This window comes from Anabrus simplex, chromosome 8 (assembly GCF_040414725.1).
Source record: "Anabrus simplex isolate iqAnaSimp1 chromosome 8, ASM4041472v1, whole genome shotgun sequence".
NCBI lineage: Eukaryota > Metazoa > Arthropoda > Insecta > Orthoptera > Tettigoniidae > Anabrus > Anabrus simplex.
Window position 1 is genome coordinate 44997897 of NC_090272.1, and position 21722 is coordinate 45019618.

The 21722-nt window shown below is 42.8% G+C and overlaps 1 protein-coding gene across 1 annotated transcript in view; it reads left to right on the forward strand.

The window, feature by feature from the left end:
• Window positions 1-21722, forward strand: part of Oatp26F (Organic anion transporting polypeptide 26F) — a 717049-nt gene that overhangs the window by 241197 nt on the left and 454130 nt on the right. Inside the window, exon 2 of the mRNA XM_068228964.1 lies at window positions 629-745. Coding sequence (XP_068085065.1) covers window positions 647-745 — 99 coding nt within the window. The 5' untranslated portion in view covers window positions 629-646. The remainder of the gene's footprint in view (window positions 1-628; window positions 746-21722) is intronic.

Sequence of the window (21722 nt, forward strand, 5' to 3'; positions counted from 1 at the left end):
TTGTGCTAGACAAAGCGGAGGCGGGACAAGTCTTTCTCCGGGTACTCCGGTTTTCCCTGTCATCTTTCATTCCAGCAACACTTTCTATTATCATTTCATAGCATTTATCAGTCATTAATCACTTTGGGAGTGGCGACTCCATTGTACTAATAGCCTATATATGGTTCATTCATTACATCCCTGAACCGGTCAAAGACTGAAAAAACAGGTTGTAGGTTTTCAATGAAATTGCGTAAGATGGGAAGGAATCGACTTTGGCCTATGAACAGGAAATATCCCGGCATTTGCCTGCAAGTTAAAATAAGAAATCACAGAAAACTATTCACAGGGCAGTCGACGGTGGGGGTTCGATCTTACTCGTCGCCCGAATGCATAGCCGCAGCAGGTGCTCATCCCGGTTATATTAAAACTGCAATAAAATCTTTCAAATTTCTTTATTTGACCCTGATACTTTCCGCATTTAGCTACATAAATAGATACTCAGGGAAACTTTCCCGGCGTAAAGACCCATTAATTAATCAATGGCTAATAATTCAATCCATCAATATCTACTTTTCATTTATTTTGGAACTCTTGATTACTGAAGTTGATTTTTATGCTCATTCCATCCTCTTCCTCTTTGTTTCAGATCAAGCAAACGTGAGGCATGTCTGGTGTGGTGAATCCTGGCTTTAACGCGAGCGAGGAGTTCGGCGAGAAGTTGCCAGATGATTCCCAGTATGAGGAAATTGATCTCTCCGGGAAGGTAAGTGTACAAACTTTGGAAATGGTTGAAGGCCGTGTACCTGCACGTATTACTAATTTGAATTCGTACCTAATTATGTTATCATTTCTACTGTACTCCGGTGGGTTATCAAGGCCTGACACATTTGGTGTTTACCCGACAAACTTCATTAAATCTCGGCCATAGACGCCCAAGAGAGTTTCGATTTACTCGGTCTGCCATCTAGTGAGCCTAGAGTGAAATGGAACGTGGAAATTAACGAGCAGACAGCCAGATGGCGTCAAATTGAAATGTCTGCACACGGTAGCTGAGGCCATACGATTATATTTATATATATACCATTACGTGAAGAGCACCATGGATCGATTTTTACCTGCGATTAGTACTACTACGTGTGCCTAGTTGAGCGCCCTCTTACACCAATAATCGCTACTACCCGAGGAACTACTACTACTACTTCCAGCTGGGTCTGTGAATAGTATTATCGGAGCAGAAGTAATTATGGGAGTAGAACCACGGGTCTGTGTTTGCTGTGGGTGATGCTGTAATGTGTGCGTCATGTGAGCAACACCGCGAGTATGCGTAGCCTGAGATTAGTATCACTATATGGGGAACACCATGGGTCTGCGTTGCTTGTGAGTTATACCCTTATGTAATGAACACCATGGGTCTGCGTTGCTTGTGAGCAATACCCTTATGTGAGGAACACCATGGGTCTGCGTTGCTTGTGAGTTATACCCTGATGTGAGGAACACCATGGGTCTGCGTTGCTTGTGAGTTATACCCTTATGTGAGGAACACCATGGGTCTGCGTTGCTTGTGAGCAATACCCTTAAGTGCGGAACACCATGGGTCTGCATTGCTTGTGAGCAATACCCTTATGTGAGCAATACCCTTATGTGAGGAACACCATGGGTCTGTGTTGCTGGTGAGCAATACCCTTATGTGAGGAACACCATCGGTCTGTGTTGCTTGTGAGCAATACCCTTATGTCAGGAACACCATGGGTCTGTGTTGCTGGTGAGCAATACCCTTATGTGAGGAACACCATGGGTCTGCGTTGCTTGTGAGTTATACCCTGATGTGAGGAACACCATGGGTCTGTGTTGCTTGTGAGCAATACCCTTATGTGAGGAACACCGTGGGTCTGCATTGCTGGTGAGCAGTACCGTTATGTGAGGAACACCGTGGGTCTGTGTTGCTGGTGAGCAATACCGTTATGTGAGGAACACCGTGGGTCTGCATTGCTGGTGAGCAGTACCGTTATGTGAGGAACACCGTGGGTCTGCATCGCTTGTGAGCAGTACCGTTATGTGAGGAACACCGTGGATCTGTGTTGCTGGTGAGCAATACCGTTATGTGAGGAACACCGTGGGTCTGCATTGCTGGTGAGCAATACCGTTATGTGAGGAACACCGTGGGTCTGCATTGCTGGTGAGCAGTACCGTTATGTGAGGAACACCGTGGGTCTGCATTGCTGGTGAGCAGTACCGTTATGTGAGGAACACCGTGGGTCTGCATTGCTGGTGAGCAGTACCGTTATGTGAGGAACACCGTGGGTCTGTGTTACCTGTGAGTGGTGCCATTGTGTATGACACACCATGGGTCTACATAACCAGTGATTAGTACCGTTATGAGCGGCCGCTGTCTTGGATTTTGGACCCCTCAGGACAACAAACATCATCTCAAAAAGTAAGGCATTGTGAAACGGATCCACTTGTTGTTTTGGATTCACGGTCATTTTTTCATCATTCGTTTTAGATTGTAGTCAGTGGGTACTTTTTAAAGTTGTAATTATCGTTTCATTTCGTTGCACCTCGTTTTATTAGGGGCTGATGGCCTAGCTATAATAATAATGGCGTATGGCCTTCGGAGAGGCCTAGTGCAGGTCTTTTTCTAGTAGACGGCCCATTAGGCGACCTGCATGTCTGTGAAGATGAGGGCCCTACCTAGGATGATTTCTAATGCTGAATACGCCACACACGCCCAGCCCCCGAGACATTGGAATTAACCAATTAAAGTCAAAATCCCCGACCCGGCCGGAAATCGAACCCGGGACCCCCTGAACCGAAGGCCAGTACACTGACCATTCAGCCAACGAGTCGGACATGACCTAGCTGTTAGACCCCTTTCAACAACGATCATCATCACTTGAACTATTTAATAATAATTATAGTAATAATCATAACTGTTACTGGGGTTTCCTGGATCACAGAGAGGTGAAAGAAGGTGTGGGCTTGAATGGGTCTATCTACAATATTCAAAGTTTCTTTCAAAACTTTCAAATAAAGGTTATATTTCTTTTCAGAAAGTCAAACTTAACGACATTTTATCAAGTACAATGACAATTTTGATACAACAATACAAAACCCAAGAATAGGGAATGTAACACTTTTGGGTTTCAAACCCCTAAGGCCAATGTAGCGTTTACTTCAACACAAGGCTCTAGAGCACTTTGCTCCAACCGTTACAATTTACAGCCTTCCAGAGGCACCCCTCAATATTACAGTAATCTCAGCAATCTCAGAAAAGAGCTTACATGCTCTCCAACTTCAACCAAGGAGGCTGTGCTCCCAATTTCTTACAGCCTACTCCAGGCAATACAAAAATCTGACGATTTCTGGCCTCTCTAGGCGCAACCTACAATTTACAATTTTGTACACAGGGGTATCTATTACCCAAACTACTGGGCCTTCGTGGAAAAGAAGAACAGGTTAAATGACTGGTCCAAACACAAAATGTATGAAGGGGTACACTTGCGCTCCTTGAAAATCAAGTATAAAGCCCTAATGGGGTTCACGTCCCGATGGTATAGAGGCTATTCCCAAGCCAATGAGGTGACTAGAATGAAAGGTTAATTTAATGCATTACAGGAAAAGAAACAGTTACAAAATCGTAGTCACCTCAAGATAAACTGAAAGGGAACTCGAGAGGGTAACGCACTCTCTATCCCCGATTTACAGTTTAAGACTTTATGAAATTTTACATGAAGAGAAAGAAGTTTACATTTTAGGAATCAAACGGTTACATAGTTAAAGTTTAGAACCTTCCCCTCGGGCAAGTTGCGGAGATAGCTACAGAGATAGAAAACTGGTGGGCATTATCTGGGCTGATGTACTGCCTGCCGAAGGATGAGGCACCCCGCCTCTGTCTTAACACACACACTCAGTACTTCGACGATTAGTAAGACAAGGTAGCTTGAAAAAGCCGCAGCTTATATACCCGAGCGGATGGTTCGAGAAGGCTCTGGACTAAAGTCGGACACACCCTCTCATTTTTATTGGCAGAACAAAAAGCAACAAGAAGCTTATGATTGGCTCAAAAATAAATACAGAAAATTTGTTATTGGCCAGATTCAAAAGCTGGCGGGGTGAGAAGAAAGTGTTGCAAACCTTGAAGTACCAAAATAAATGAAAGTCAATTTAGTTGAGAAAACTTATAAACACAAAACTTCTTGAAATCACTAATTCTTTCACCTTGCACCAGGGTGCATGACCTCAATTTACACATATCTAGGTAGAAAAGTTCAAACTTCTTGATGTATACCAAAACAGAACAGAGAAATCCAGTCAATTTAGGAAACTTTAAAATAACAAATTTCTCATTTATTCAGTAGTGACCTCTTCTGATTTATGTCCCAACTTCATGCACTAGCTGTTTCAAGATTTGTATGAGAGATAGCGTTCTTTAAGGCGCTTCTTTTAAATGTGCAGGCTTGAGGTGTGCCTCTTGGTACAATAATAATATGGATCAGAATGTTCAAACGCTGAACGGAAGAGGCGAACAAGGGGAACTAGGAAAGAAAGAAAGAAAGAATACTTAAGAAATTTGGGACCCCAGAAGAATAAAGATATTTTGATGAAAAAAGAAATGAAGATCTCTACCGCAATATAGACAAAATTTCAGACACAATTCAAATTCAAAGACTACAATTTTATGATCACATTCACAGAATGAACAACGACTGGCTAACTGACAAGGTTTTTTGATTACACCTCCAAACTAAAACACAACACCGGTTGGATGGATGAAGATCACAGATGGCAATAAATAAGAGGGTGGCTCGATACAACTGGAACCGAGATTCATCCGAGCACGCCGCCACTGTTCCATGGTCCATTGCCTATGGTCGCGGGCCCATGAGCTCTGTGTCGAGGTGTCAGCAAAGGGCCACGAGTCGGTCGTCGGCTGGCGAAGCCTATGCGGTGCAGTTGCCTCCTTACAGTCCTCGTAGAAATGGGTTTCTGACACCCAACGTTCAACTGGGCGGTGATTTGACTCACAGGAGCCCGGCGAGCTCCCAGTATGGTTCTGCGGAGGCAACGTGATGTCCGCTCGTCAAACGCCTGTTTACGCGGTTGGTGCGTGGTGCGATATTGGAGATCCACCCTCGACAGTGTTGACCTCGGAAACCAGAATTGGCGTGTAATCTTCGCCGTGCGCCGATGATCATTCCCCGTTCAAAGTCCGTTAACTTGTGACGTGTTGCCATCTTCACGATACTGGTGTCAGTGACGCCGCAGCTAGCTGCAACGCTCAGGAGTCATACACGGCACATTTTCTAATGGGACACGCCTTCCCGTGGCTTTTGGCCACTCAGTGTATATGTGATATTTCTGTGGCTTGGTTCTAAAAGGGCCAATGTCAAAAAACCTGTTTTTGAGCTATGAGCATTTGAAGTTTTTCTTATAGTTTTCCAGTTATTTTTTTCAACAACTAACTTTAAATAACTTTATACTTTCTTTGTGGAAGTCACCTTATTAAACGCTAATTTTTTCTATCGTATTTTTTAAAAATTGCCAGGTCTCTAATCTTTATTGGTAATCTGACATTATTGGCAAGGGCTAATTTAATTAAACGTTAACTGTTCGTTTAGTACTTAACATAGACATTGGCCCTTTTAACATGTTGCAGGCCAGGATATAACGCGTTTGTATCAGTTAATATCTCAATTTTGATAAAAAATGACATTGGCCCTTTTAGAAGCAAGCCACAGATTTATCTGCCGGGAATGGATTAACATTTACACAGGGTGTAGTCGAAGGTACACGCCTTCTGTTTAACTATATTCATTAGAGTATGCCTTCTAATATGTTAAATGTACCTTCTACTTTGCTTTCTTTTCTTTTTAATTTCTCCATTCTGTCTTCCACCGGGCGAGTTGGCCGTGCGCGTAGAGGCGCGCGACTGTGAGCTTGCATCCGGGAGATAGTAGGTTCGAATCACACTATCAGCAGCCCTGAAGATGGTTTTCCGTGGTTTGCCATTTTCACACCAGGCAAATGCTGGGGCTGTGCCTTAATTAAGGCCATGACCGCTTCCTTCCAACTCCTAGGCCGTTCCTATCCCATCGTCGCCATAAGACCTATCTGTGTCGGTGCGACGTAAAGCCCATAGCAAAAAAATAGTTTTAACTTCCCAGCTACGCTTGTAATCGCGAACATCGAAGGTTCAGCCTGACGAATACCATTATCAGCCGTCACTTATTTAAGGTCATCGCTGTTCGTTGCTTACGTCTCCATACATTCAAATGCCTCACCAGTTGCCCGATTTAAGCCTGAGGAATATTATGAAGATGTGGGCGCAGCGTGCACCAGGATTAGTGAGAAATGTGTTCGCAAATCAAATGAGGCTCGCCGGGTTTGAGTGGCTCAGGCGGTTTAGGCGCTGCCCTTCTGTCTCCAACTTGGCAGGTTCGATAATGGCTCAGTCCGGTGGTATTTGAAGGTGCTTAAATACGTCAGCCTCGTGTCGGTAGATTTACGGGCACGTAAAAGAACTCCTGTGGGACTGAATTCCGGCACCTCGGCGTCTCTGGAAAACCGTAAAAGAGTAGTTAGTGGGACGTAAAGTAAATAACAGTAGTTATTATTTTATCAAACGAGGCCCCTTGGAGTGTATTTTAATAAATAGCTGGATATAGGTCCAATAGAAAACTACTGTGTAGGCAAATAGTGATTTTCAAAGTGGTTGTAGTGGTTATTGTTTTAAGAGGATGTACAACTAGGCAACACTAATCAGAGAGAAAAGAACCAGAGAAACAAAGGAAATGCCATTTGGCCCTTGTTTCAATGACGGTGAAATACTGACATTCACTTGCCCGCGGTAGAGAGGGGGCAACGACTGCATATAAAATCCCCTATACCAAGTGCCAACAGTCTCTTTGACAGTGGATGAGTGGGTATGGGTAAGGGCACTCTTTTGTCCTGGGGCAAGAAATTGTTCTCAAAACCGGAGGAACCAGTTTGGTCATGGGCATTACGATGCAGAAGGCAACGGGAAACCACTGCATTAAAGATCCTGAGAGATATTCCAATAAATTCACATGGCATGGCTATGCTCAATGTAAAATATCCCGGAGTTTACGAAGAAACTCGTGGTAGCAGGATATCCGAAGGTGGGATTGTTGTACATCGGAGGAGGTCTTTTGTGCTGCAACGTCAAGATCAGAGCTGGCCGTGTGGATAGTCAACCTCCGTTCGGAGACGACGTCTTAAGAAGAAGAAGAAGAAGAGAGAAAAATGGAAGGAGTACGACACTTCGAAAAATGAAGGTACCGGCCAAAGAAAGACAAAGACCACGACGGGTGTGAAAATGAAAGACTCCCTAGCCCTCCATACGTGGTACCTTCGGGGTCGGAGAAGAACAATAGTGACCAAAGGAGGTCTGATAGGATAGGTGAAAGTGAGGAGCCTGGCACAAGTAAGTGGAAGCAATGCCAGGACTCGGTTATGGGCCCCATGGTCGTCAACCCCGGCTCCTAAGTTCAGAACCCCTGGGAACCCTATTACTCCCCTCTTACAATAGACAGGGGATACCGTGGTAGTTATTACACTGCCCCCGCCTACAGGGAGGTAAGCATTTCAAACTAGTGCATTACAATATGGATGTCTTCTTTGTCATCATAAAACGTCTTATATATGCCTGATTGATGCCAAATTGAGGAAAGTTTACTGCAACTTGCTGTAACCCACTTATTTTACATATCGGGGTGGTCTGGATTCCGGGATTTGTCATGCCCTGACTTAGAGCATACTGTGTGAGAATTAGCGCTGCCGTTTCATTATTCAGTATGGTAAAAAAATGAAATGTCGTATGGCTTTTAGTGCCGGGATATCCCAGGAAGGGTTCGGCTCGCCAGGTGCAGGTCTTTCCATTTGACACCCGTAGGTGACCTGCGCGTCGTGATGAGGATGAAATGATGATGAAGACAACACATACACCCAGCCCCCGTGCCATTGGAATTAACCAATTAAGGTTAAAATCCCCGACCCTGCCGGGAATCGAACCCGGGACCCTCTGAACCGAAGGCCAGTACGCTGACCGTTCAGCCAACGAGTCGGACATTCAGTATGGTGATGACGACAGATTACTTGAGCTAGTAATGCTGAGGCGACATGTTTGGCGCTCAAGGGTACGGAAACACAGCACTCCAATCAGGTGGAGAAACAGTTCAATAAGGTGTTAGGTGGTTCATAACCTGCATTAGTGTCAGGCGGTGTTCAACTAACCACAGGCGATTTGCTAATAAAACTGTGCGGAAAGTGGTAACAGTGCGGTAAAGTGGTAACTGTGCGGTAAAGTGGTAACTGTGCGGTAAAGTGGTAACTGTGCGGAAAGTGGCAAGTGTGCGGTAAAGTGGTAACAGTGCGGTAAAGTGGTAACAGTGTGGTACAGTGGTAACAGTGCGGTAAAGTGGTAACTGTGCGGTAAAGTGGTAACTGTGCGGTAAAGTGGTAACTGTGCGGGAAGTGGTAACTGTGCGGTAAAGTGGTAACTGTGCGGTAAAGTGGTAACTGTGCGGTAAAGTGGTTACTGTGCGGAAAGTGGTAACTGTGCGGTAAAGTGGTAACTGTGCGGGAAGTGGTAACTGTGCGGTAAAGTGGTAACAGTGCGGTAAAGTGGTAACTGTGCGGTAAAGTAGTAACTGTGCGGAAAGTGGCAAGTGTGCGGTAAAGTGGTAACTGTGCGGGAAGTGGTAACTGTGCGGTAAAGTGGTAACTGTGCGGAAAGTGGTAACTGTGCGGTAAAGTGGTAACTGTGCGGTAAAGTGGTAACAGTGTGGTACAGTGGTAACTGTGCGGTAAAGTGGTAACAGTGCGGTAAAGTGGTAACAGTGCGGTAAAGTGGTAACTGTGCGGTAAATGGTAACTGTGCGGTAAATGGTAACTGTGCGGTAAAGTGGTAACTGTGCGGTAAAGTGGTAACTGTGCGGAAAGTGGTAACAGTGTGGTACAGTGGTAACTGTGCGGTAAAGTGGTAACAGTGCGGTAAAGTGGTAACTGTGCGGTAAATGGTAACTGTGCGGTAAAGTGGTAACAGTGCGGAAAAGTGGCATTTTCCGTACTCTTTTGAGTACCGGAAGAAAACGATTACGTCATAGTGTGAAATAATAGCTTTATTGTGAACCACCTCAAAATGTAGGCCTACTATGATTTCCACCTATGGCTATATAATAAAATATATGTTTTTTCCAGTTCTGTCATCCCTGATGATGATGATGACGATGCTTGTTGTTTAAAGGGGCCTAACATCTAGGTCATCGACCCCTAATGGTACGAAATGAGCGAAATATATTGACAATTTAAATGTTACCGGGCAAGTTGGCCGTGCGGTTAGAGGCGCGCGGCTGTGAGTTTGCACCCGGCAGATAGTGGGTTCGAATCCCACTGTCCGTAGCCCTGAAGATGGTTTTCTCTAGTTTCCCATTTTCACACCAGGCTGTACCTTAATTAAGGCCACAGCCGCTTCCTTCCAACTCCTAGGTCTTTCCTCTCCCATCGTCGCCATAAGAGCTATCTGTGTCGGTGCGACGTGACGCCACTAGCAAAAAAACTAAATGTTCAAAATCATCCACTGACCATAATAAAAAAACGTGATGAATGAATGGATGGATGTGAATTTAAAATAGTCAATGGATCCGACCCAAAAACTGTCATAAACAATAGTATTACTAACCTAGGGACGGCTTCTAAACCATAATCCTGAATCGAGGATGCTTGTTCTATAAAGGGGTCGAAAATCCAGGTCAACGGCCCCTCGTAATGGTACTTACCGCTGGTAAAGTAGAACCATGGTATTTGTCATGTTGCCGTACTAATCAAAAGTAGCGTAGACTCACGGTGTTCCATACATTATGGTACTATTCACAAGTACAGTAGAAGTCCGATAGTCCGGCACGTTCGGGACCGGCCCGGTGCCGGATTACCGAAAATGCCGGACTATCGGGCGGTTAAGGCGTACAGCGAAAACAGCTGTAACACCGCGTTTTGCAGTAAAATGTTGATCAGCAGAATCATTAGTTTAATAACACACTCCTCTTTTCAAACGTGTTGTTTCTTATTGCTATTCCATAATAATGCCGGAGTTCATCGATGTTTTTATCTGTAAGTCTTCCTTTAACATTTAGAGTCTTTCCATCTATAAATTCTCTTTTCTTTCTGTCCGCTTCAGTTTTTGAAGGCATGTTCCGATCCGTTTTTGAATGTGGCCCATACATTCAATTTTTAAAATCTATTATTTTACCATATGGTTGGCTTTCCAGTACTCAGTGTAGCACACAGCCTTCTAGACTGAATATTTCCAGAGATAGAGATAATTATTTAAGTAAGTCAGTGCATAACAACTGGACTGTATGAGATACATTTGCACTATGAACTTTGAAATAATAAGAAACAAATTGTTCAGGAGAGATCATTATTAAGAGATAATAACATTCAAAAATCCTGGAATGGACCATCGGGCGTTCCGGACTAATGGAATTCTACTGTATTGTAGTTTGCACAGGTAACGCAGACCTATGGTGTTTCTCATATAATGGCGACACTCATAGGCAACGCAAACCCATGGTGTTCCTCACCTAGGTGTACTAAACACGGACGCCGGTATTCCCGTGGTGTTCTTCATATAGGGGGTACTAATCAGACTTGTGGTGTTTCTCACCTTCTGTTGCTACTAATCACAAACCTATTTTGTACCTGACATAGTGGTACTATTCGCAAGTAAAGGCGACCCATGGTGTTCCCTGCGTGATGGTACTAATCACAAGTAGTTTCATGGTCCTAATACAAATACCCCTTGGTCGATCTTTTTAGTCGCCTCTTACGACAGGCAGGGGATACCATGGGTGTATTCTTCTGCGTCCCTCACCCACAGGGGGTCTTCGGTCATTCCTAGAAGTTTGAGATTTGAATTTTGATACATCTTGTATTTTGTTGTAAGTGACGAGGAAATGCTTGAAATTTACATTATAAGGGAGGAGAAAAATCTCCCTTTAAAGTAAACCCGCCGGTAAAGAGTCGGTGTCAGTCAGAGAGAAGTGGGGATGGAGTTTAAACAAGGCCATGGGTGATAAACGCCTTCTTAACTTCATTTCCATTTGATCAGGGGCTCCAGCCGTGATCTTGATTAAATCTCGGGCCGTGTGACAACAAGTAATTATTTTGGAAACATCCGTGAGAATGAAAGCAATTTCTTCCCGTCACGAGACTTAGCAAGTGCTTCAACAGCCAGTCTCCTGTTCTGTGCGTGTCTTACGGGCAGCGCTTTAGAAAATTACGGGAACGCCCTAAAAATTCGTTTAACAGAATCGGGAGCGGGGAAATTAATTGAAAAATTCATACATCGGTGAATCAAAACGCAAGTTTCCCTAAGTCTTTTGTTGTTGCTGTTGTTGTATATGACGGTGATTTGGTTTGAATACAAGGAAGAGGTCGACTAACAAAAATGATGTAGAAAGATCTCAATACATTGACATTGACTCAAACACAATTTGAAGTTGTACATAGTTTCACCTGGTCGCTCCATGTGAGATTTGTGGTGGACAAAGCGGAGGCGGGACAGGTTTTTCTTCGGTTTTCCCTGTCATCTTTCATTCCAGTAACACTCTCCATTTCAGCTGTCATTCATTAATCATTGCCCCAAAGGACGGCACACTTCCTAACCTCGCCGCTAGATGGGGGCTTCATTCATTCCATTCCTGACCCGGTCAAACGACTGGAAACAGACTTTGAATTTTCATTTTCATTCATTTCACATAGTTTCACCTACTTGGGATCATAGGTCAACTGTAAAAAGAATGCTAGTGATGAAATCCCCAAAAAATGGAATGGCAGCGCGTTATTAACGCACTACAGCTGTGGAACCATGCCCTGAATTCGGGAGACGCGTGGGTTCAAATCCCATCGTCGGCTGTCCTGAGAATGGTTTTCTGTTGTTTCCCATTTACACTTCGAGATAAATGCTGGGACAGTTCCAATTCATAGGCCGCAGCTGATTCCTTCCACCTTCTTACCCAATTTAATTCAGATTAATTCATTTCATCTTCATTGTCTCCTCAACTGAGGAAGGGCATCCTGCCGTAAAATCATGCCACATGAATTTACCTCGCCTCATCACAGATTCTGTATCAGGAAATGGGACGAAGGGGTAGAAGACTAGCAAGATGCCCGTGCTTCGCTACGGTATTACACTGAAATTTATAATTGAATGCTTAACGTTTTATATATAAGTTGTATGCGCTACGCGGGTTCTGGACCATGGCGTCAGCATTTTTTCTGCTGAGTCAGCACACGAGGTCATTGACTAAGTCCAAGGTCATTGACCTCATGACGTCATGACCACGTGACCGTGACGTCTCATTGTTTACAAACAAGGCTACGTGCTTTTTGACAGCTGTCAGGATGACAGACTCTAACCTCACTTTTTCGGACAAGAGAACATCGCTGCCATCTTAACAGCGCCTAACCTCACTGCTGCCACCTTAACCATGTAGGGGCGCGGAATTTAAAATCCACGTGCTTTTGACAGGTTCTAACCACATGCACTTGTTGAACAAGTGAACGTCGCTAACCTCACTGCTACCATCTTAACAGGGCCTAACCTCACTGCTGCCATCTCAACCATATGGGGGCGCGGAATTTAAAATCCACGTGCTTTTAACAGCCGTAAAATCATGCCACATGGTTATACCTCGCCTCGTCAGAGATCCTGTATCGAGAAATTGGACGAAGGGGTAGGCAAACAAACATGAGGTCCACAAAAGTATTATCTGCGCGAATAGGTGCTTTTATGGCCTTAGAAAACACCTGATGTCTCGATTAATGAAGTAGGAAGAGAAAATAACTAGCAGAAACTTATCAAAATATGACGGTCAGTGGGGTAAATATTTAGTGAAGGATTTAAATATATAAGACATTGTTTGTACAATTACTCTTCGGACTATTACAATTGTAAACACGTCAAAAGTTCGCACTTTTGACATTGAAACGTTTGCCATGGCTGAATCTGGCCAGTATTTTGCCCTTGAGCTTTATTGATTGTGATACAAATTGCCAACCGAATTGTCAATCGATTCAGCTGTTCTGTCAAACTCAGCCTAGTGTCTTAAATATATAGAAGACTAGCAAGATGCCCGTGCTTCGCTATGGTATTATACTGAAATTTATAATTAAATGCTTGACGTTTTATATATAATCCGCTAAAATTCGCGATCTGACTAGTTTTCTGAAAGAATCCGCCAAATTCGCCATCTGACTCGTTTTCTGAGAGATTACGGCAAAGTTCCTCCCATTTTTCAATCTTTCTTTCCTGCAATCGATTTCGTACTTTGCGGGTTAGCTCCAGGTATTCCACCCGGTCAGTTGCGTCCCTAAATCTTTGCTATCGTTTCCTATAAGCATTTTTAATTATGGATCGAATCCTTGAGGAGATCCGGCGTGGTGTCGTTTTGGGTACCGTGGCGGTACTGAACCCGCGGCCGGACTGCATTCGTAGTCATTACCCGGCCAGGACCCCCTGTGGAGGAGGGGAGGCAGACGAAGAATTCACCCACGGTATCCCCTGCCTATCGTAAGAGGCGACTAAAAGGGGCGACCAAGGGATGCTCAAATTAGAACATTGAAACTACTTGTGATTAGTACCACCACGCGGGGAACGCCATGGGTCGCTTTTACTTGCGCGTAGTACCACTATGTTGGGCACAAAATAGGTTTGTGATTAGTAGCAAACGAGGGCTCGACGGCTTTTACAGTACCTGTGATTAGTAGCTCTATATGAGCGACACCATGGGATGACGGAACCCATGGTTCTGGCTTGCCTATGATTAGTACCCACTACATGAGGAACACCACGGGATAGTAAGAGTCCGTGTGGTTAGTACCCTTATGAACACCATAGGTTTTCGTTGCCTGTAAACGGCGCCAGAATGTAAAAGCGTAGGTCCATAATACACGTGCGAATTTCATTACCTGTGAGTAGTACCATAATGTGTGGAATACCGCGAGTCTACGCTACTCTTGATTAGTACCGCAATATGACAAATACCATGGTTCTATTTTCCTAGCGATAAGTACCATTGTGATGGTCCGCTGACTTGGGTTTTGGACCCCTTTCGACTACAAGTATCATCGATTCAGTATTGTGCTATAGAAGAAGTCCCTTGGTCAGTATATACTATTGTTCTACGCCAGCTTCTGTGCATGTGAGGCACTGTGGGTCGGTTCCACTGATCGTTTTAAATTCATATTCATTCATCCATTCATTCTTCGTCCTCAGGTTTTAAATTGTGGTCAGTGGATGTTTTGGGGCTTTTAATTTGTCATTTCATTTCGTACCATTAGGGGCCGATGACCTCGATGTTAGGCCCCTTTAAACAACAAGCATCATCATCATCATTTACCCGGCCTGGACCCGTCTCCAGCGCGGTCCGCACATTTTCACGACGGTCCATAACATTATTATTATTTCTATTATTATTATTATTATTATTATTATTATTATTATTATTATTATTATTATTAATTTAACACAAATTATAACGATTTGTTAGTATTAACAATTCTTGATGAGACTGTCATTTTGTTAAATTGTGTGTTAAGTCTACTTAACAACAGTGTCAACACTTAACAAACCGGCCGTAGGGAGATTCTACAGCAGAGGTGCTCACGCTGCGCAGGCGACGAGCGCATGCTATTCAACCACAGTGACGTAGTTACAAGCCGTGAAGGTTTGAAATGAAGGCAGAAAATAATGAAAGAAAGAGGGGGGAAAAATCCACTTTAGAAGGAATAAGTTATTCATGTTTTTTGCAGTTTATGTGTTTTGACGGGATACAATAGAGTTAGGCCTGCAATCTCAGGAATTTTTATAATGTACGTAATGAATTATTATTTTCACTATTACATTTTTAGAGGTGCTTTGGAAAGAGTTCTGATATAATACGGAGTTAAGGTGGATAATCTGTGGCTTTTGATTGTTTGGGTTTAAATTATCTGATAAACTCACCAACAATCCAATCATGATTACCGGGAATAAAAATCAGCGCGGTTATTTATTTGAAGACATACTGTACATGTATCTGGTGGATACATTGTTGTTTTACTTTAATCGTGGATAGTAAATATCTATGTCCTCACTCGTGATGGAACACTCCCTCTCACCATTTAGAGGTCTGACTCGTTGGCTGAACGGTCAGCGTACTGGCCTTCGGTTCAGAGAGTCCCGGGTTCGATTCCCGGCCGGGTCGGGGATTTTAACCTTAATTGGTTAATTCCAATGGCACGGGGGCTGGCTATATGTGCTGTCTTCATCATTTCATCCTCATCACGACGCGCAGGTCACCTACGGGAGTCAAATATAAAGACCTGCACCTGGCGAGCCGAACTCGTCCTGGGATATCCCGGCACTAAAAGCCATACGACATTTCATTTACCATTTAGAGGCTAGCTATTATCACCAGACTCCTGTTGAATTTTAAATACTAGTGAACAGGAAAAGTCACACAACAGTTTTAACAGAGGAAAATCTAGATGACATTGGTGCGAATCCCGAACGGTCAGCGAATAAATCAGTCATAAAATTAGGACAATAAGTACGGTACGGGTTTCGGTTTCTTCTGCACACGGAGCTACAAAGCTGTTACACATCAAACCGTACAGGGTTAGACGGACCAATCGTATAGAAAGGGTAAAACAATATACATACCTTGGAACCATAATAAATGAAGACTGGGATTGCTCACAAGAAGTCAAGGTACGCATTGGAAAAGCAAGAAGTGTGTTCCAGAAAATGAGTAATGTGTTTAAAAGCCACAATCTAACTTTAGGGACTAAAATCAGACTTCTGCACTGTTATGTATTTTCTGTTCTTTTATATGGTGTAGAGACATGGACCTTAAATAAAAACACAGAGAAGAAGCTGGAGGCCTTTGAAACATGGCTCTATAGGCGGATCCTGAGAATATCTTAGACCCAGAGAATTACAAACGTGGAAGTAATGAGAAGGATGAACACAACACCTCAGTTGATCAAGATAGTGAAATGCCGAAAGCTGCAGTATCTGGGACATATAATGCGCAACACAGATAGATACAACCTACTCCAAAAAATACTCCAGGGGAAAATCAACAGCAAAAGAGGTCCTGGAAGAAGAAGAATATCCTGGCTTGACAATCTTAGAGGCTGGTGCAATATGTCATCAGTTGAACTGTTCCGCTCTGCCACAAACAAGACGAAAATAGCCATCATGATCGCCAACATCCGAAACGGATAGGCACCGAAAGAAGAAGAAGAATCGTTTAAAATCTGTTGATCCTGCCACAAGAGTGAGATATTGTGAGTGGTATCTTGCATCATTGAACGAACCTTTATTCGACCCACAGCTTGTGTTCTTTCCGGATGAGGCCTGGTTTCAGCTTAATGGTCGTGTGAACAGTCATAACTCTCGCTATTGGTGTACAGGAAATCCTAAAGGTGGTTATGAAGTCCCTCATTATGAAGGATGACACTTCCAGCAACTTTTATAAGGCAAGGTTGTATACACGCGTAAAGCGGGGCGGCCGCGCGCGATGAGGCAGCTGCTGTACAAACACTGTGCGCTCGGTCTGAGTTTAGAAGAGAACTGTGCGGTGGGCTGATGCGGTGCGGTGCTCCTCTGACGGCAGTCTCCATGGATACTTCACTGACATTGTCACGTTAATCTTGATAGTATCCTCGCTTTGTAGTTGAGAGAAAAGTGTATTGTGCTATTGTAAATAACCTTTGGTGAAGTTCACACGGAACCATGCGTTCATCAGACATTGTTATCAGTTCCACGGCTCTAGTCAGACGTCCTGACCGTTTCGGGATACCAGTAAGTAAACAGTCTCTTGATACTTTTAAGGAACACTGGGACTGAGTTTTAGGCATGTTTTATCGAATATTTCGATTTCGACAAATGATTGTGCCCCTGACCATTGAGAATAAAGTAGCGGTATGATTTTCTATGTTCCACCATTTTTAAACGCATAACCTGCCGCAGGGTCATTTAAACGCCCCTTTCTGTTCGTTCCACACACAACTTTATCCTGTACACGCATTTGTGCATTTTTCATCACATAATTATGAAAAATGGATTTGAAATGCCCTGTGTACTACTGTATATTACGTAAGCAACGGTACTACTGACCCTGCATTGTGCTACAATCTAGCGTTGGATATAGGCACTATTACTACGTGAAATATACAAATACTTCCAATGTTTGAAAATAAATGAATAAATACATATCGTAGACGATCTAAATGAGGAAATTTTGGCAGTGGTAAAGAAGTAGAGGACCGAAAATAATAATAATAATAATAATAATAATAATAATAATAATAATAATAATAATAATAATAATAATAATAATAATAATAATAAAAACATTGAAAATTACTCGCATGTATTCAGCACTCCATTCTGAATATTTTCAAGTCCTAAAATGTAGGGTTTTAGTGATTTTATGGGTAATATTGGTAACAATTACTCATAACGAAATAGGAGGATGTATTTATCATAGCCATCTTTGTTCCCAGAGGTGTTATGGGATAGACTGGTCACTTTGACTTTAGAGCAAAGCATGGAACTTAACAGTAGGTGAGGAAAGCATGTATGTTACAACGCAAAGCATTGATGTTACAAGTTTTGTTTATGTTATTGATACACGACAATATATTTTCATAGGTTATGGTATGGTGTTGAGAAGAGCAATGATTTGGAGACAAGCAAATGGGGTCTGGGGGCATAAGCACCCAGGTTAGAGCCGCGAAGCAGCCTCAGGTCTCTTGTTTCGACTGCTTGACCCCATATGACTGGTCAATCCAGACTAATACCCGAATCCAGGCCCTACCCCACAGATCAATACCCGAATCCAGGCCCTACCCCACAGACCAATGGCCTAATCAGGACCCTACCCTACAGACCAATGGCCTAATCCGGACCCTACCCTACAGACCAATGGCCTAATCCAGGCCCTACCCTAACCTCTGCAGAGCAATGGTGCTTGCAGTGCAAACTAGAGGTCTAACGTCGCTTCGCGGCTCTAACCTGGGAGCTTACGCCCGCAGAACCCCCTTTGCTTGTCCCCAAATCATTGCTCTTCTCAACACCATACCATACCTATACCGTATGAAAATATATTGTCCTGTATCAATAACATAAACAAAACTTGTAACATCCATGATTTGCGTTGTAACTTCCATGCTTTCCTCACTTACTAAGTTGCATAATTTGCTCTAAAGTCAAAGTGACCACTCTATCCGATAACACCTCTGGAAACAAATATGGCTATCATAAATACACCCTCCTACTTCATATCAGTAAATATTACCAATATTACCCACAAAATCACTAAAAATGCTACATTTCGGAACCTAAAAATGTTAAACATGGAGTGCTGAACACATGTGAGTAATTTTCAATATAATATTTTTATTGTTTCCAGTTCCCTATTTCTTTACCGGAGCCGAAATGATGCATATTTCACAAGTCATTCTAGTTGCCTATAAAATATCAGTAGATTAACTAATTCTGTGTCTGTAAAATTTGTGATTACCACTGATTACCGTGCCGCATGGTTACTTCTCTTTATAAACATGTATTCGAGAGACAGTTGTATCTTTCTTTCCTTTTAACTGGTTGTGGTTGTGAAGTTCCTTGCAATTTGTATTGCTTTCTGTGAGTGTATTACTTACTGATTACAAAATACATTTAGTCTTTTTCCACCATAAGCGAACATGCAAAAGCAAAAAAGAAAAGTGACAATATAAAAAAATATGCATAATTGGAGAAAATGCCATTTTCTCAGCTTCACATTTTCATACGTATAAAATGTACTATGTGCTACAAATCTGATGCTTTTCTCTTGTAAATTAACATGCATGTTTCTTAGTACTTTGTCCATAAACATATATATTACTTTTAGGATTGTAGTTCTGGTTCGCCGGTAAAAAAATTTCAAACCCTCAAATTTCAAGAATTTTACAAAAAATGAACTTCAATGGGGAAATAATATATCTTCGTAGTAAATAATACAATCTCGAAAACGATGCACAGTTTCTTTTATAAATTAATAAGGTACTACTTAATTATAGAAAAATTGTACTACCTGGATCGGGTTGGCACGCTTAACATTTAGAATATTTGAAAAATTTGCATATACATATTGGAAAATAATTAATATCTATGAAACTAGTAAAGCTACATTGTTGAAATTCGGTACAGACATTCATAACACAAGATACTTCAAGCCAACAAAATGTTAAGTTGGTATTTACAGGAATTAGAAATTTCAATCCCAGTGTCCCTTAAGAATGGGAGCGCCCATATTGTGCGCTAGGTCAAGAGAGGACAAAATATCGTTAAAAAGTCACAGTAATATTGCGCACTTACGGCCACTGTCGAAATTGTGCTCTGTGCAAAGGCAATTTTGGTTCACACTTTCAAATTTCTACACTTTAGACATATCGAAAGTTATCGAACAATAGCACTACTTAGTTGCATATTCAAGCTTCTTGAACGAATCCTCCTAACCAGAATAGCTCCGTTCATTGAAGCTGTTGCTCCTAAACAAGCTGGATTCAGGCACGGACGCAGGTGCACCGATCATGTTCTTGCCCTAACTACACATATCGAAGCAGGTTTTCAAGGACAACTAAAATCAACAGCTGTTTTCATCGACTTGACAGGTGCATATGGCACTGTTTGGCGACAGGGACTGATCTACAAACTACTGCAAGTTGTACCAAGTCGAGAAATCGTGAATCTAATATCTAGCATGCTTAGTGAAAGACAATTCGAAGTATTTCTAGGCAACACTAAAAGCCACAAACGAAAACTAAATAACGGTCTACCACAGGGATCTGTTTTTGCACTATTGCTATTCAATTTCGACATTCATGATTTACCAACCACAACATCAACTAAGTTCATATTTGCAGATGACTTCGCACTGGTAGCACAGAGTAATAACGTTGAAGACGGTGAACAAATTCTTACGGAGGACCTCAAGAAGATGTCAATTTTCTTTAAGACCTGGAGATTGATCCCCAGCACAACAAAAATTTAAGTCTCATGTTTCCATCTAGTGAATCGTGCTGCAAACTACAAACCAAGAGTTCTGCTCAATGGATGAAAGCTGAGGTACAATCCTTTCCCAAAATATCTTGGAGTCACTTTAGATAGAACCCTGAACTTCAAAGAGCACATCACTAAGCTTTCTCATAAAGTTGCCGCAAGAAACAACATACTGCACAAGCTCTGTGGTATCTCCTGGGGAGCCTCTGCTGATTGTCTACGTTTAACAGGCATTAGCCTTGTCTACTCGGCTGCTGAGTACTGTGCTCCTGTCTGGTCGGAAAGTGTACATGTGAAGAAGGTAGACACAAAATTGAACGATACAATGCGTTGCATTACTGGTACCATCAAATCAACTCCATGTCACTGGTTACCTGTGCTGAGTCACATGCCTCCACCTCACTTAAGGCGGAAGCAAGCTCTACTAAAGGAAGCCAAGAAAATCTTTGCATCACCCTCTTTGCCACTGCACCAAGAATTATGTCATTCGTCACTGCAGCGACTGCATTCAAGAAGACCAGCAAGTGTCACTGCAGGGCAACTCATTGCAGATGGATTTGATCTAAATGAAAGCTGGAAGTATGAGTGGTCAACAAAAACGTTGGGAACAAGTGTCCACCATCTTGATCCCACAAAGAAGCCAAACGGTTTTGACCTACCAAGGAATCTCTGCTGCCGTATCAACAGGTTAAGGACTGGACATGGTTGTTGCAATTACTTCAGGTACAAGTGGGGTTGGATCAGTTCACCATTGTGTGATTGTAACCTGGAAGAACAGACGATTGAGCACCTGGTCCAACGCTAACCTCTTCATTCGTACCCTGGCACACCTGACGATTTGTTCGCTCTCACACCCGGTTTAACTGAATGGCTGAGAGGAATGGACTTTATAGTTTGATTTTGCCTTGTATATATATTGTATAAAATCACCATACGATTAAATAAATAATCAGAATATTACTAATATCCCTTTGGTGGTTAAAATAATTTGGGAAAAGTTATAGAATTTCCCTTGAGCCGCACTGTATCTACGTCTCGCGAGAAGTCGCGGCAGCTTGTAGGTACGGCACGAATAGCAGATGCGATGCTCATGATGCAGTTAATGTGTAACCAATACCACTTTGAAATTTCACAACTGCACCTCAGTTCGCAAGAGTCATCGCGGGCGGAACAGGTGTTTATTGTCAGGCGTCGAGACTTGAGATAGGCGCATGCGGTACAGCCATGTTTACCCCACATCCACGCGACTTCTCGTCAGACGATCATATTAGTCTTTCTAGTCGTCGCATGACGATGTTCTCTTGTTCCTCCCCGCTTATCTTACCGTGCGTTCTCCACAGTGTTCTAAAATCTCTGTGGATTAATGGTAGAGTGTCGGCCTCCGGATACCAAGATAGCGGGTTCAAACCCGGCAGAGGTAGTCGGATTTTTGAAGGGCGGAAAAAAGTCCATTCGACACTCCATGTCGTACGATGTCTGCATGTAAAAGATCTCTGGCGATACATTTGGTGTTTACCCGACAAAATTCATTAAATCTCAGCCATAGACGCCGAAGAGAGTTTCGGTTTACTCGGTCTGCCATCTAGTGGGCCTAGAGTAAAACGGAACGACGAAATTGACGACTAGA